At 38.5% G+C, this 17,096-nt stretch overlaps 2 protein-coding genes across 2 annotated transcripts in view; one reads left to right on the forward strand and one right to left on the reverse strand.

Moving 5' to 3' along the window:
• CEP85L (centrosomal protein 85kDa-like) overlaps positions 1-17,096 on the forward strand; it is a 194,738-nt gene that overhangs the window by 127,657 nt on the left and 49,985 nt on the right. The window lies entirely within an intron of this gene.
• PLN (phospholamban) lies at positions 5,531-16,798 on the reverse strand. The gene is made up of 3 exons (XM_009325658.1): positions 16,549-16,798; positions 11,131-11,165; positions 5,531-8,420 (listed from the first exon to the last, which is right to left on the reverse strand). The coding sequence occupies exon 3, from the start codon at positions 8,295-8,297 to the stop codon at positions 8,139-8,141; it is 159 nt and encodes a 52-aa protein (XP_009323933.1). The 5' UTR covers positions 8,298-8,420; positions 11,131-11,165; positions 16,549-16,798; the 3' UTR covers positions 5,531-8,138.

Consider the following 17,096-nt stretch of genomic DNA (forward strand, 5'->3'; position numbering starts at 1 on the left):
CATGATGAATCTCTGTTTTTTCCAGTGTATGGGACATCTGTATGATTTCTTCATGGTGTGCTAACTTGTGTCAGAATATAGCAGAAATAATAGATAGAAATTGCTTAAGTGCATCTTTTTCCTTTAATGTATCTGGTTTACTTTTTTTTTCTTTAATGAGGAAAACACTGCCTTGTTCCTACCGTGTATATAAAAGTTACTGGAAATTAAATTTTAATGCCTTGAGAAATTTAGAGATACTACAACAATCTTCGTTTCAAAACAGAGAAGGAAGAAAGTTAACTTGCATGCATACCTAAACATTGGTAAACAAAAGTTGTAAAACTTCAGTTCAAAGAAAAAGTTATAGCATTCTTCAAATAATACTGTTGCCACAGAAAACTTTATTCTTAAATGTCAACTGGAAACTAGTTTTTCTTATGATGCTGACAGATCAGAAAATTGAAACTGATTAATAGCAACATTTTTTTGCTTGACGCATTTTGATGAAACCATACTTTTCAGCAAGATAAAACTTTTTAACATGAAGAATTATCACCTTTAGTTAATAGAGTGAACTTCTTCGCTGTGAGCCGCAATTAAGCTTTTATGGTCTGTTGCTTTTGCTGTGAAGTTGGTAGTCCAACAATGGGGATTGTGTTCGTTATAGTGCATATGTGGGCTCAGTCTGGAGCAAGCGCTAGCAGATGATGGGAAACCAAACTTGGACCATGCTCGATTGTAAAAAGAGACTTGGCATTGGTTAACTGATAACTTGCCAATTTTATATGTCGTCTCAGGAGAATGCATGTTTTGGTTTCAGCAGCTTATTTCAACATTCGTTGAAGAGTCTGTAATTTTCGTTGCTGGCTGAGAGGAGGCTGCTAGGGTTGTTTCTTGGGGTTGTTTCTACGTGCTAATGGCAGAGTTTCTTATAGACTTCCTTTGTATGTAATTTTGGATCTGGAAGTACGTGACTGTTGGTGGCAGTAGACTCATCTTTCTCCTTTTATTGAAAAGGAATATGTGATTTTTATTTTTCATCAGGGCTAACTCATTTGTCTAATTTTAGCTATTAAACTGTCACAGTGGTTTCCCTAAGATAGAAAGACTTTTGAATATACAGAAGAGCATACAGACAATAAGCTTTGTACAAGCCCGAGCAGTGTATCAGTGAATTCCCGTTTTGTTGGGAAAACCATTTTTATTCTTCTTTAGACTAGAGTGGGCTTCATATCAGTTTCTGTGGTTGTGGTATGCTTCATGCCATCTATGTCAAGCACCAGCAGAAATCCTCCTAAATAATACATAACTATGTAACTGTTACAATGTAATATCCCTTGTGTATAAATTTACAGATTTTTTTTTAAAAAGCGGAATATTTCAAGATTATCAAAATAAGTGATAAAGTGCTTACGGTGATGTAGCTGTGCAAAGTTTTCTGCTTTAAATGCAAACAGACAGGAATTGATATTACTATGTCAACATTAAAAAGCTATAGATGTGTAGTTTGCAGAAGCTATTTTAAATGTTTATTGCACATATTTCAGAGCAGATGAGAGAAAAGCTTTCATTTTGAGTATCTGTGCTGCCCCAGCTAGCGTTGCCTAAGCTTTGGAGTAGGTAGCATAGAGTGGAACGCGGATGTCTGTTAACAGTAGAACTCACATAAACTTTCTGTTTCCCTAGACATACTGGCTTTATCCTGTGAAAAGTCTTTTTGTAGATCCAATTTAGATGGGTCTCTTCCAGATAACTGAACCACCCCACAACAGCGGTAATCATCTGGAAATCCTGAGTGTGAACATGAGTAGATCAGCTCTGTAATATATTCAGGACTTGTGAGAAGTGCCGGATCAACAGTATACGTGCTGAATCAGGGATGTGTTGTTGGCAATAGCAAGCTGGAAGCTGGGGCTTCCCCACGCCATGAGCAACATCTGCCTCTTTTGCGTGTGTGCAAAAGACTGTTAATATACGTATGTATGGCATTAAGTTTACTGTAAAATGCATATGTGTTGGTGCCCTCTGTTCTCACGTTGTACTTGGGGAAAGAGAGATGCTGAGAGTAAGCTGATTGGCCCCAGTCTGGCCACCTTCTTTCCCAGCATATCTCGGGTGCGTAGAGCTACTTTCTGGGCAAATAACTGCAGCAGAAGCAAGCTCTTCTTGGTCACTGTCCTTCCCAGGGACCTGTGGGGAAAGTACATCATCCTGTAAAGGGCTATAGAAGAAGGACCTGTAAGAAGCTTATGTTGCATGCTTAATGGAAGGACAAGCTATGGACTGGGTGATTGCACTGGCAAGTAACAAGTGTTATGTCAAATACGGCTTGAGAGCTCCCACGCTGCACACTTGACCTGTGCATAAGTGGTAAATCTGCCTTGTTAAGGATGTAGCACACTTGCATTTTGTACAGATGCACCTACTGCTCATGTACGTGGCACTGTTAAGGGCTTCGTAGGCACAGTTATGATAAACCTTGTTAATCGTTGTTTGTTTCTCAGTTGTTTTGACAGCTGCTTCTTTTGATACTGCTGGACAACACTAACAGCTTCTGGCTTTTAAGGTGTTGCTGAGAACCATAGATGTCAAAAAAGGTGTAACAATTATGCTTTCATATTTAAACTTATCTGCATCTCGGCTGCTGCAAGCTGCTTTTCATGGATATCCTTGTTTCCATCTACAGTATCCCTGCTTTTTCTCTCCACAGGTAATTTGATGCATGCTGTCAACCCAGTGTAGGTGTTCCATCCTGCCTTCCTGCTGTATCTGTGCCATTTCCCATGAAATACACATTCTTCAGAAATCCCATTTTAAAAATTTGATTCCTCCTGTCCCCTTTGCTAAAATGATGTTCCTTGAAGGCTGCAGATCTTTTGTAGATCTTTAAATAGAAGTCAGCTGTAGCAGTGCGAAAACTACAGTAACTGCTGATGCATACTTGGATTTCTTCATGTACTCAGCAAGGCCCTAGATGCTTTTTTAACTCAGTGGCAGGTAGATAATTGTGCACAGCTTTTAGAATTGCTTTCTGATAAAATAGGTATGCAAACACTTTCTCTGACTGTCAGATATTTCAGTCTCTGCAGTCTTTGCATATTTATATTCAGATAGTTTGAAGTGTCTACATTGTCACTGCAAAACCCTCAAAAGATCCGAGAAGGAAGCAGAGCCTCACAGAGGTTCACATCAGCTTCACAAGGATAAATGCAAGCACCAGAACCAAGACAATAAGCAGAAAATTGAGTAGCAGGTTGAGACCTCTGTTATTAGCAAGATCCATAATGTGCATCAGTCTGCCCTTTTGTGCTTGCAGCAGACTCTTGATTGTAGCTTCAGGTTGCTCCTTCAGTAGTAAGCAATGTAGATTCACATGAATTTCATTGTGTCCTCAGCTGTTTACCTGGTTTTAGTTTCTGCCACTTAAGAAAAAAAAGTTTGTTTACAATAACCAGAAATTTTTTTTTTCCAAGAAAGGAACCTGGATGCTCCTAGAAGCCTTTTTTTCGAAATACCTTAAAAATAAAAAAAAATTAGAGTTAACAATAGCTTTCACTTCACTATTGAAGAACTTATGAAGAACTGATTAATGGAGAAAGGACTTGAATTTTATACACTTTGGCTCTTTATTTACTTTTTTTAATGTGTATGGTACTTTTCAGGCCCATTTGATTTTCAAAAAAATGGCTGTTCTGAAGACTTACTCTGTTTCAGCAATAGATTGTTGAAAATTTACTTTTAAAAGATCTCTGTAGGTGCAAAAAAAGAAGAAAACTTTCTCATCTGGGCAAAATGTACCTCTGTTAAAAGGAGTGTCTCCTGCCCTTCTAGGGTTTGGCATCGTGCGGTATGGTAGGTAGCATTTTGCCAGCAGTCTGCTGTGTAGGATTCATTGCAGCTTTGCAAATGCCTTGTAAAGAATCTAGGTTGGGCTGGCAGAGGATGCATCCTTAGTGCTTTTAACAACACATACGCAATAGCTTATTTGAAGATAGTATTAATAACATAGCAATTGTGTTTTATATATAGAAAAAAAAAATATATATATAAAGGAAAGAAACAAATGGGACCACTCAGTCCTAACAGTAAAATGTTGCCAAAACTTCCTTTTAATAACCAGCTAAGTTTTTAGGGAGGATCACAAGAGGGCAGTGTTTTATAGTTTTGTATTTTATGCAAGAATGGAACTTTTGGCATTCTTTTATCTTAAAAAAAAACAAAAACAAAAACAAACAAACAAAAAAAAAACAAAAAACCCAAAAAAACCCAAAACCTGGGCTTATAAAGCAATCAGTTTGACTAAACTAACTGTCAGATATTACAATAAATCTTGGGCCTGTTTTAAATAAATTAAATTACCAGGGTTCTTACTGAGATGAACATCAGTTTTTAAGGGAATCCTTGTAAATATGTTGTTCTGTTTTTAATCCTTGCAATGACCAAGAGGTGTTCACTCCTCTCCTTCCATAACCAAAACAGATTTATTTATTTATTCTCCAGTTTTTAACGTCTAGCTCAAAGCTAAAAGGACTACATTTGTTGTTAAATAAAAGATATCTATGGATGTTGTAGGGCTTCACAAATACTTTCTAATTGTATTCTGACAGACATTATTTATTAATACCCATACAAATACAGGTATCTGGTCTGTAATCTATAGTATATTAGTATGCTTCCAGATACGAACAAGAGTACTCTCTAAATTAATGTGTTCATTACTCTGCTCTAATTTTGGCAGAGAGGTTATAGGTGAAGTACACCTCAGCATGAGTGTGTATGTCTGACATGATTATTGTTCTGTGTGTATTTGTAGCAAAACTTACATAAAAGTTATTTATGCTGCGGGAGCAAACACTTTGTGCGTGTTTTGTGAAAAATTTTAAGCCTGTTTTACACTTGTTTTTCCAGTGAGTGGTTCAGTTCCGCTAGGAAGGGCAGTTGTTGCTAAATTGATGCAGAAAAGTTAATAAAGAAATGCAAGTACCTGCTACCCTCTAAAGTGCCGTACTGACTAGTCTTGATCAGAACAAAATTTCTAATTCTGAAATGGGTAATGTCTTCACTTAGGAAAAAAAAATGGGTAGATTTATCAATATTTGCTGAAGAGCTGGCTGAGGAGACACATCTTTAAAACTAGCATATTCTTGTTCCTGATTCAGCTCTTTCCCAGTGTAAAATTGCCACGGAAGTTTGTCACGTGGTTTTTTTGGGAAGAGTAATACCAGATTGTTGCCTGTTTAGCTGTCTATCAGTATGTAAGATGAAATTAGCAAAAAGACATAGCCTTGAGTGGAGTGAAACAAAGAAATGAGAACTTAATCCAAGCTACATGCTGTGTTTGGAATTTTTATTATGGCGCATAAAAGTAGTGAACTTTCTGATTACATTTCCATAAAATTCATTAGGATTGCTTATGTGCACTAGTTGGTGAGTGTAAATTATGTATGTGTAAGTGATCTGGACATCGCAAAATAGGCAAGGCTACTGTTGAAAACCAAAACCGAATAAGCAGAGGTATAAAGAATCAGAAAGCTGTGTGATGACTAGCTCTTTTTCACATAACTTTAATAAATAGATGATAGAATGGATGTTTCTTTCTAAACGGAATTGTATTTAAGTATCTTATTTTATGCATTAAAATATCTTCAAGCAGTCATTTTAATAAATAAAAATACAGTAGATGTTAGTTTTAAAGCCCATATAAGTATACAAAGAAGAATGTACTAGGTACAAAAGGTTTTATTTTTTTAATCTCTGGGTTCATTTGACATTTAGTCATATAGAGGATGGTAGCAGTTTTTCTGATCAGCAGAACCCTAAGACACAAATGAACCATACAGTACATGCAATTTATCTGCATTGCTGTAAAATAACAGTAGGGCTTCCAGGTTATTTATACCTTGGTTTTGTTCTTGTTTATTTATTGTTTTTAAATAAATAATGGCTTTTCAGGTACATAAGAGGAAAGTGGTGGGTTGGTAGGGGGAGGCGGGGGGGCTTTCTACGTTTTTAGCAATGCTTTACTTTGACTTCTATATGTTACTGGCGTGTAAAACCTGTAATCCCAACGTGTCCTCAGAATGTACGTGTTGATATTTCACTCTTACCACCTTTTTTCTTCAGGGGGTTTTCTATACTGTAAAACTGTTGTCTATTTCCAATTGAAGGTTCTTGAAACACCTCCAAAGCAAACTAAAACTGGAAACCCTATCCATCACAAAAATACAGATTTAAAAAGAGAAGAAAGTAACTTTAGATTTTTCTATTGCACTGTGTTTGTAGCTTTTCTTAAGAAGAATAATTAATAGGGAAAGTGTGCTTACTAAAATCTTATTCATTTGTGAGAGTGGTCAGAATGCATGAAATGGAAATTGAGATTTACATTAACAGTTTGAGTCAGTAATATTCCTATTACTGGGGGGTGGGGTGTTGCCTATCTCATCAGTGCTTGCCCTAATCCTCATTACAGTAGCTAAATAATTTCCTTTAGTGATTAACCTTATTTCAGAGGTCTGATCTCAGCATATCTATTTGCCAGATAGGAAGTGCATCACCACTGGATTTGCTTGCATTCCATCGAGTACATAGTTTTTTCAAAGATTTCTTCCCTTCCTGCTCAGCTGTTCATTGTCAACCTCTACTCATGGAGTATTAAAGGCAGAATACAAGATTAAGACAAAATTGTTTTGATTTTCTGTATTCATCAATAGGATTGCTTACATAGGGTGGTATAGAAAGATGCCTGTTTAAAAAATAGATGTCTGTTTGGCCTCTATTGATTCTTGAGCTCTCTTTTAAATTTGAAAACTGCATAAAGTTTCTAGAAATTTAGTTCAATACGAGCAACACGTGGGAGAATTTGAAGTCCACTGCTCAGTCTTGTTACTGACAACTGCTGGAGTAGAAACTTCATCTTTTATGTGTATAGACTGTGCTTTACATGTTGAAAAGAGATTTCTTCAATGCTTTCCCTCCTGTGCATAATGGTATGTATCATTTATTTCAGGAAAGTACTTGCTTGTTCTCTAACAAGCATTTGCAGTTGAGGGTGGTGTCGTTACTTGCATTTGTATGATACACTTCAATCACAGCAGTAAGAGTGACCTAAACTTTTTTCTGTATCGTATCAGATATAAGCCACCTTGTGTGACACTGGCAAATACCAAGTTTTCTGTAGTTTTAAACTAAGGAGACCATTGCATAAATTACAGCAGGCCATAATAAAGTTGTCTGAAGCCAAATATTAAGAACTTGGAGAATTATTTTTGAGTTGTGTCAATTGATGTGTCAGTTAAGTGACTATAGAAAATTAAATCTTTGATACCAGTGTGGTAGTGTCAATTTTTCTGCAAAACATAGTGAAAAAACTTTCCAGATGTCACTTAGTTCTGTAAGGATGTATCTAGTGAAAAATACTGTAAAAGAATTTGCCTTTTTTTTTTCACGTCCAAGTTTTGTGTGCATGTATACACACACACATATATACACGTACATTTTTTATATATATATTTTTGTATATATATGGTTCCTTAAATAGGGAGAAAAGCCTATGAAATAGTTTTTATTTCTGGGTTAGAAGACATTTTTTGTTTATTCTCATTTTCCTTTAAAAACACGGAAACAATTTGAATGCCTTCAGTTGACAATGCAGAGGTGCAGCACCTTGAAGTAAGCAGAGCAGAAATTTTCTTAGGATGTGTTGAGGGCTGTGTGCCTGTAGCTCTTCTTTGGGTGGACATGGGCCAAATTCAGAACCCCTCCAAGGGCTTAAGGATTTTCAGAGAAATTTAAAACACTCAGGCACCCAAAAAGTGAAGTTGCTGTTTTTGTGATCTAGCTAAAACATTGAGGAACTTACCAGCTCCGTGAAGAGGCAGTACTTTACCCCATTCAGAAAAGACACCTCTTGACTGAGACAGACAAATTAGGTCATGCACAGCTTTGTTACAACAGGCTCTAAACACTGTTCTGCACAGAAGTGTGTTTTTAATACATGTAGCAGGTAGTAAGAGAATAGTGCGATAGTTGGCATACAGCTCTAGTCCAAGTGCTAGCCCCTCTCACAAGAGGATCCTTGCATTAGGAGTTGCGGGTGTAGGTCTCTCTTCCCTCTGGGGTGACTTTCCTAGAGGACAGTGCAGAGAAGTGCTGGAACTTCAGAGGAGCATCACAATGATACAGATCAGCAAGAGGCAAATTAAAATTAGGCAGAAATTCACAAAGAGCTCTTGGAGCCTTTGGCGTGCTTGTGGGTTGACCTCAATAGTTGAGGCTCTCCTCAGAGCAGAGCGGGTTATGTATTGGACCTTCTCCATGGCAACAAGAAAGCAGAGGGCACAAATCAGAGGTTTTAGGAGTGCAGGAAAGAAGAGAAGTTGTCAGGAACAGTGCAAAGTGCCTATTATCTTCTCTTTTTGTTTTAGACAGCCTTTGTGGAGCTGGGAAAGCAGGAAAGTGAAGAGTTAGAAATGCAGAAGTAAAGTGCTTTGAGTGCAAATGGAGACTGTTTTAAAGTTCTAAAAAGCCTGAAGTAAATAGATTGCCTTTACAGTGTTTTTACTTTAAAACAGGATTTTTAAAATTTTGTTTTTCAAGTTTAGGTTTGTGCTGTATTATGCATCTCGTCCTGAAGGCTACTGAGCACTTGCTTCTTAGGAGTGGTGAGGAATTGTAAAATGGAAATTATGGATATGTGGGATTTACTCACGTCATTGCTTTAGATCATCTCTCCATCCTTCACAGTCTGTGAAAAGGCCATGGCTGATTTCCCTCCCACCCCCGCATGCCTTATTTGTTCAAGCACAGGTGAAAGCCTGGTGATGTGGCTGGAGTCACAGACCTTTCAGCCAGGAGATCTGGATATTACTGCTGGCTCTTATTGACCCAGGCAGATAATCTGACTTACCGGTACCGTATTTTGGAAGGGAGGAAAAGAAATCTTGTTGAAGGATTTCCATTCCATGTAAAAATTCTTTATGGTACGTAATTAAAAGCTAATGCATCACTGCTATAGGGAATTTTAGTAGTATATTCCTCAACAGACAAAACAGAGTAAGGACTAATTTTTTTATATATGTAGGACCACACAAAATTTAGGTGCAAAGGCAGAAGACTGCTATGAAGAACAAAATAAAGCATGCATATAACTTTGTCTCTTAAGTGTTTTATTTCAAGTATATTTTCTCCCCTTTTTAGTGGCAGATGGAAGCACAGGGTGTCAGTTGTCTTAAAACTCCCAATAAGTAGTTGCGGTGTAAAACCCTCCTCTACGAACATCCATGGCAAGAGGCTGGCTTTGATATATGCTTGCTTAGCTTATAGCAAGGTGGATTCTATAGGTGCTATCACAATGCGAAAAATTGGTTTTCAAGATGATGATGAAATATACATCTCTCAAACTTTGCTCCTAAAGCTGCACTTGCCCCTAAATGTTTTATGAATTTGTATCATGACCATATCTTTGACAGAAGACCTCTCCTTGACATCTCTTCCTTTTTTTTGGGGGGGGGGGGGGGGGGGAGGTGTCCCCGGCCGGTGGCAGGATCAGGCCCGGCTGGGTGCTGCCCGCACCCCCTGCCCATAAGTGAAATTCTTGTCTACTCATATGCCACATAAAGGAAGACCGTTGCTTAGATATCTGCTGCCCAAATTACATGATGATCCTGAATGAATCGGAGATACTTTGTTGTCCATGAATTTGTCTTTACACGTGGCTAAAATGGAAAAACCTTAAAATGCAACAGAAGTGTGTTTCAGACTCTCTTCTTTTTTTTTTAGTCCCTCCATGTGGGGCTGTAGAGTCAAATGGTGCTGTATGAGCAGAATACGTGTGCTTTCAGTGCCAGTGGCAGCATTGGTATTTAAAAAGAGACTTTTAAAAGAAACCAGATTACACATGGATATTTTAATATCTTTAGAGGATTCCATGTGATGACATCTCCTTATGTTTTGAGCCATAGTTGATCTTAACTTTATTGCGAACAAAACACACACCAGGAACTTACTTTCATAGTGACTATAATTTTTCAGCTTTGTTTGACTTTATGCTGTACCTGTTTTTGTCTATTTAAGCAGTTAAAGTACCTGCCAAGTATATTTTGCTTAGCTCTTTGCTGGTCACTGTCTGCCCTAAGTGCAGTAAAAGCAAGACATGCACAGGAATTCTCAAGTGACTTGGCTGAAGACACATTCATTCTCCCAGCCCAGTATGGGCTGGGGTGCATTGGGCTGTTTATCCTCTCGTAGACAAGGCATGGTAGATGAACCACTAACGGATTTACACTAGTACAGAAAAGTTTTTGTAACTAGCTTGTGTGATGGACACTGCACAGAGAACAGTATTTCCTGCGGATGACTTCATCGCAACTTGTTATGTCAATTTTTAATGCAGGGGGTGTGCAGCCTGTGGTCTCTGGGCTGCGAGTTACCTGCTGCAGCAACATATCCAGCTTTTTCTAGGCTGCTGTATTTCTTGGGGCCCTCAGGACTAGAACAGCATGAGTTTTTACCTGCGTATGTGCACAAGAGGTCCATTTCTGTGTATAGCATTAGATTTACTGTGCACATGCTAGCACCTGCACTGCTGTGTTGCTACATGTGTTTCTCTTGCATGACTCAGGGGGTAAGGACCTGGGGCTTTGAAGTGCTTCTGTAAAAGGCAATATTAGCTGGTTGGGCATCACAGATGCAAGGCCACCACAGGTGAGGAGAGATGGTGAGATCTCTTGGGGAGGGAAAAAAATTCTTCCCTTTGGAATGAGTGAAGGATGTTGCTGAGGGAGCAGGCAATAGGTCAGAAGGCTCAGTGGAGCTGTCATACTGATGTTAGCTGTTTGAACATAACATTACCAGACAGGTGATAAGAAAGGATCTTACAAAAAGGAAGGTAGTGTAAGTTAAAATGTATACCTTTTATGGCTAGAAAACGGTGTAGAGAAGGAATGAGGAAAGGTCAAAACAGAGTAACTTGGTTTTCTTGATATAAAAGCTCATATGGAATTGGAAATTTTTAAAACGTCTACGTGTTGTTTTACCTACTAAGCCTGTCTGTGGGAGAAGTTTTCTTATAAGCAAAGGAAGCAAATTCTGTGTCTGTATTTCAACAAGTTTGTCTTTACAAGTGCATGGCTTCAACTAATAAACACATACCTTGCTTGTTAATCCTCCATGGTGCTGTCACCCACCTAAAGTGCGCATAAAGAGAAACAGATTCAGTAACACAGCTGCATATGGGTGGCTATCAAGGTCAAAATGGACAGCCTAAAAAATAATTACACTGAAATGAAGGCTGATCATTGCCAGAAATAGGAGCTGTTCTCTGCTGTTTGGTCCCCTGTCTGTGTTTTAGGTCAATATTAAGAAGTATTACGCATGCACACACTACTTCTTGAAAGGAAAGTGGAGCAAAAGGGCAAACTATATTTGACCTTTTTCAAGAGAAACAGTGTTACTCATGTGTGACAAGACCGAGTATTGCACAGGAGAAACTGTTGGCTGCATTGCTATGCAATTGCGTGTTTAATCCAGTGTTGTTAATGGACGTGAAAGGCTCGTCTTATGCACAGCACGATTCTGCATGAAGAGGTCATGTGGCTGACCCCGTATGTTACTGTGTAGGGGATCCCCTACACCTGGTGCCCTAGAATGAGTCACTGATCACAGTTACTGCTTCCTTCTTCACTAACATGTGACTGTTTCCCTCATTTATATTAGGTTATTTTTATCTTTGTTCCTGGGTGTCCTTCACAATGAGAGGAGGTATGTGACCAAACTGAAAACTGTGGGCCACGCGCGTTCCTGGTGCAACTGCATTGACTCCACTGAAGTCACATGGGATAAACTTGGCTTGTTTGGAAATGCCACAGCAATTTTAGACACAGCTTGTTTCCTGTCATACGTTTACTAAATGCAGCAGTGATATCAGTGGAATAGACGAGGTTTGACATATTTGATTTGTTGCGGTCCCATAAGACCAAGTGAAGCCCTGACAAGGCATTGTTAAAAAGTAATATTGCATAACAGTCTCTTGCATAGATTTTTACAATGAGATGTCCCCAAAACCCAGTAATTCAGTTTCCTCTATTGAAAATAAATGTCTTAATAACCATAAACATAGTGATGCAGAAAGTACCATCAGGTTATGTGATTCTTGGTCTAGTACGTGTTTAGAACTATTACTAAAAATTACCTGGCCTAAGAAATTCCCGTAGCTGTTTGTGCGAGCAGTATGATACTCCTAGGCAGGAAGAGGCATTCTCTGCATGTTCAGAGGAGGTAAGTTTAAAGATCTGTGTGTGTAGTGCCAAAACAAAGAACCCTGCATGCTGTGAGTTGAACTGAACCTGGAGTCCTTTGTTACCATTGTCTGTGGATTGTGTGGCCCCCAGAGGAGAAGACATGGAAGTTTTAAAGCTCTGCCTGCGCACAGCAGCTGCAGTTGATGCGTAAGCATGCTTGTCATCTTCGCTGGCTGTCCTGCGTTAATGTATATATCTTATTCCAAGTTGCATTGCTTTGTTTTGAACCCTGCTGTAAAATACCTCTTCATCGGCACTGTGGAGTCACTGCAGTTGAGACCTCCAAGTCTGAAAAAATCTCCTTTTTTTTTGTGTGAGGAAGATGAGGGGTGAGAAGGGAGTGAAGAAGGAATCAGTCTGAATTAACTCTAGAGACCTCTACAGGGTCTCACTACTGTCAATTTAGTTCAGTAAGTAAAAGTTTCCAACAATAAAACAGAAGTTGCTTACAGGTTTTCAAGTACAGAAGTGATTTATAAAGGTATGTCATAATTTGTAATTTTTGTTCTTTTTACAAAAAAAATACATAGTATGGAGATGACTTGCTAGGATTTACCCCAGCAGCTGGATTTTGTATTTACCTATGCTAGCGGTGTAGAATTCTGTTGCTTATTCTGATTTTAGGCTGAGAGTTGCAGTAGGCAGTTGTGTCAGTGAAGAAGAGTATTAAGGATATTAGCCAATTCAACAGCTTGACCGCAGAAAAAGGAAAGTTGATTTTTTTTTTAATTTTTTTTTTTTAAAGAAGAAAGCATAAAAGGGGAAGGAAATGGCTAGAGGTCGAAAACAAAGACTGGGATGGGTGAAGGCAAGACTGCAGACAATAGTGCAGGAGAGGACAGATTGAGGGAAGAAAGTAGAAGAAGAAAATGAGCAGAGGAAGAGACTGAGAATGTAGAAAGAGCAAGGAATTGCACAAGGGGAAAGAGAAAACTGCAACTGGAGTACATTAAGTCATTGAAGAGAGCTAGAGACTGACTTGTGGCATATAATGTCATTTTTTTCAGTCACATGCAGAAAACATTTCCTTGGGGTGGGGGGAAGAAGCAACTATTCAGCTCATAGAGTTTGGGAAGTTCTGGTAACAAGAAAAGCAAACTCATTTTATCCTTCTTTTTACCTTTTGTTTTAAAGTCTGTTTTATACTGAAGTGTCAATATTTTTCATGTGTTTGGGAGAGGATAGGGGAAGGCTCACACTTCAATTAGATTCTTTTTTTTTTCTCCCCCTCTTATTAATTCATTCCTCTTACAGTCTTCCTTTTGACTAGCTTTAACGTTCTCAGTGTTCTAGAAGCAAGATTGCCAGTAAGAGCCTTTACCTGTATTTCAAGTCCATGAGAATGTGAAGGGTGTAGATAACCAAGAAATTACACTGATGAATAGCTGAACACGCCAGGCTTGGCATTTTGGTTTTTGGAAGTTATCCACATACCTTGTGGATACCTGGGACTTCTATCTGTGTGCTGGTCCCATTTAGAGTAGCCTGGGAGCTAATGCTTTGGGCTAGTTTTTAACTCTGGGTTAAATTCCCTGCAACTGCTGCAGGACCATGCAGTGGGACCTTGGGCAGGTGCTTCAGCCTCCATACTCATCTGTTCCCCTAATCAAAATAAGACATGTAATAACCACATACTTCTTCCCATCTGTTGGTATGATTTGCCTTTTATGTAGTCATTTTCTTTTAGGAAATGAACTCCTTCCTCCACTGCACGCACTGAGTAACTAACACCTTGTAGTTTCAAGTTGGGTTTTAGGTTCTGGTTGTTCGTATGACACTACTTATTAATAGGAAATGGGGTAAGTGCAATTTGAACTGAAGTAAAAATTGAAATACATCTAGCATGTATAAAAGGTAGAAGTGGAAGGGGATGTTGCAAATTGTGTTTTTTAGCAGCTCAGGGGACAATGACATGGCATTGATTGAAATAAGAATATAGTAGAAAAATTCAACTTCTGAGAAGTAACTTGATGCCAGGAAAGTCCTCTTAAGCTGTGTATCAGTCTCTAGAAAGCAAAAGCAATCTTCCAGTTCTGAAGTGTCTTGTAGTTTAGGGAACATAACGTTACTTTCCTGTGGGATTTTTTGTTTCTCCAGTTGGCATACGTTTCTATTCCTAAATCAAATTACTCTTAAAGTAAATAAAAAGCTGTTCCTATAGCTGTGTAGGTGTATCCCATACATTTTTTTTGTTTGCTGATGGTCTGAAAAAATCAGTGAAAATCACCTTTACGCTATCTGATTACAAACTGATTTTAATGTGTTGTACAATGAAGACACTATATTCCTAACATCTTCAGAGGATGAGAAATAAATGCAACTTTTAAAAATAGAAATGTGGTATATACATAAATCTGAATCTCTCTAAATACATCTCGTCTTGACAGATGAGTGGCAAAAAACCATAGAACTGTTATTTGCTGTAAATTAAATGCAGTGTTTCACATCTGATTTGTAACATTTGTCACCTGCTATGTAGTACATGCTTCTGTCATGACTGTCGGCTGTTGTTACTCAGGTTTGGATGTCTGTGACGTGGGATGTTACCAGTGTGAAATTTTTAGATTTAACTCAACAGCTGAGCCACACTGTCACCTACTTTAAATTACCGAACTCTGTGACAGGATGGAATTCAGATGAACGGGCATCTAACCTGCTGTAGCTATGGATGCATTCTAGTAAAGAGCTGCCTACAGCTGTTAAGTTTCTATGTGTATGTTCAATCTGTGTGTGTATGCATAAACTCTGTCTTTTTAAAGGTGTGTGTATGCAGTGTATGTGTTAGGAGAGAAAGATTCTCTGCGTGGTAGAATAAATCCAAGCTCCTCTCTTCACTAGAAAAATAATTTTATATAACTTTAGCCTTGAAAAAAGTCTGTCTGTCTCTGAGAATCTTCTTGCTCGTCGTAGGCATTGGTTTGAAGGCACTGGGAGGTCTGAAGTGCTGCTTCTGCCTACTGGAAACAGCTTCCAGAGAACTTCATAACAGATTGTTTGCCTTATGAGTAACAGGACGTCCGGACACTTCCAGTACTTGTCTATTCAAAACTGGCACAAGGCTGCTGAGTGCAAAACCAAGCACCTGCATATATTTTTGCATATATTTTTACCAGTCAGTAATAGGAAAAGGAATTACGTGTGTCTGTTCGGTAACAGAGAAAACACGCCTCACAAAATTAAGGTCTGTATTAAGTCTGTCTTTTCTAAAACCAGAACCTTAAGTATACATAAGTAGTAAGGTGTAAATTGATGGAAGGGGGGGGAACGTGATTATAAGGAGGAGAAATTCATTAGAGACCTACATATTCATGAATCATATTCCTTTTAAAAATATTTGTATATCCAAATATTAAAATGTCCTTTATGTGACATGTTTCTGTCTGAGATGCACTCTTTTTTTGTTTGCAGTGATTTTAAAGCTGGGGTTGTGTTTCGTTGTACAGTGTGTACGCGCTTCCCTTAGTTGGAAACAAATGGATTACTTTATGCCTTTGAAATTCGGTTCATGATGTTACAAATCCTAACTAAATTATTTATTTGTTGTTAGAAGCATTCTAGGACAAGTTTGGCAGTTACAGTGACCAGCAGGAGAAAATAAACCTTTAAAGGAATTCACAGCAAAAATGCTGTGTTAATTCTGTAGCTTTAACTGCAGTTTGAGTCACATGATACAATTGCAGTTCCAGTACTGCTATAAACTGGTTAAATTTTTTTAATTAAGGGTACTTTTTCATCATACAGCAAAAAAAAGGTTTGCTTTCTCAATGTGTCAGATCAGAAAAATGCTTTTGTGTGTTAAATGGTGAAAGAGCTTTACCTTTGCTGGGCTGTGGATAGGCAGCTTTGGGGAAACAAAAGTGTCTCTACAAAATTTCAAGTGAATTACTCTCTTTGTGGATTTTGTATTAAAAAAAAAAAAAACAAACAAAAAACAAACAACATATTAAATTAAAAAGGAGAGACAAAGATCTGAGGAAAATGATGAAAGCTTCTCACCTTCTGGTGTAATGCTACCTGTATAAATCATCTACCCAAGGACAGCTAGTGTCCCACCAGCACATAGAAAAATCTCAGTTGCCTTTATTGTCCCTAAAATATGTCTCCCACAGCATTATATTTTTGACTCAGAGCTGCAATGCCTTCATTTCCATATTTTTGATAAACAATTACAGCCAGCTGTTAATTTGACTAGAGGAGTTTTTGTAGAAAACTACAGCTACCAGTGCCTTGCTGTAAGAATTAAAAGCATAAAAGAAGAGAGGTTCCTTACCTCTGGTGTGACTGTTAGTGAAGCACAGAGGAGCCTGCTCCGGGCTGTGGGAAGTGTCTGTAGATCTCTGGCAACTTGTCCGAGTCTGTGACCAAGTTGTGGGAACAATTGAAGTAGGTTGAGGGGGAAAAAGTAACAAAAGTTTCAGAGGCAGGGCTCCCGGTGTCATTCAGCAGCTCACAAGTTGTGATTGGTCCCATTTCTGCCTTCTGACACAGGCAGTTGCTCCTCTAAACTTGTTCACAGCAGTAATATATTAAACATGGGCAACAACTTTCCTTGTGAAGGGAACCGTGTGCCAGGGACACCACCCGTGCAGCCACAGGATGAAGGAATCTGGGAAGCGGCACACTTCAGTGGGGTAGCAAAGGGAGCTGCTTGTTTACACCCTGCCTTTTCTTAAACAAGAACTTAAATGGGAGTTTGTTCAGGGAGCTCTTTTGGATGAGTTACTTTTGCTACAGCAGTGTTTCTTCATTATAAAAACCCTAAATCTCTAGTGTGGGTGATCACATCTCATATGGGCTTTTGACTTGGAATGATTTTCT

Source organism: Pygoscelis adeliae, unplaced genomic scaffold (genome assembly GCF_000699105.1).
Source record: "Pygoscelis adeliae isolate BGI_AS28 unplaced genomic scaffold, ASM69910v1 Scaffold54, whole genome shotgun sequence".
In the NCBI taxonomy this organism is placed as follows: domain Eukaryota; kingdom Metazoa; phylum Chordata; class Aves; order Sphenisciformes; family Spheniscidae; genus Pygoscelis; species Pygoscelis adeliae.

What these genes read in the sequence shown, in the direction of transcription:
- PLN (XM_009325658.1), bottom strand. Translation starts at nt 8,297, where the DNA reads ATGGAGAAGGTCCAATACATAACCCGCTCTGCTCTGAGGAGAGCCTCA.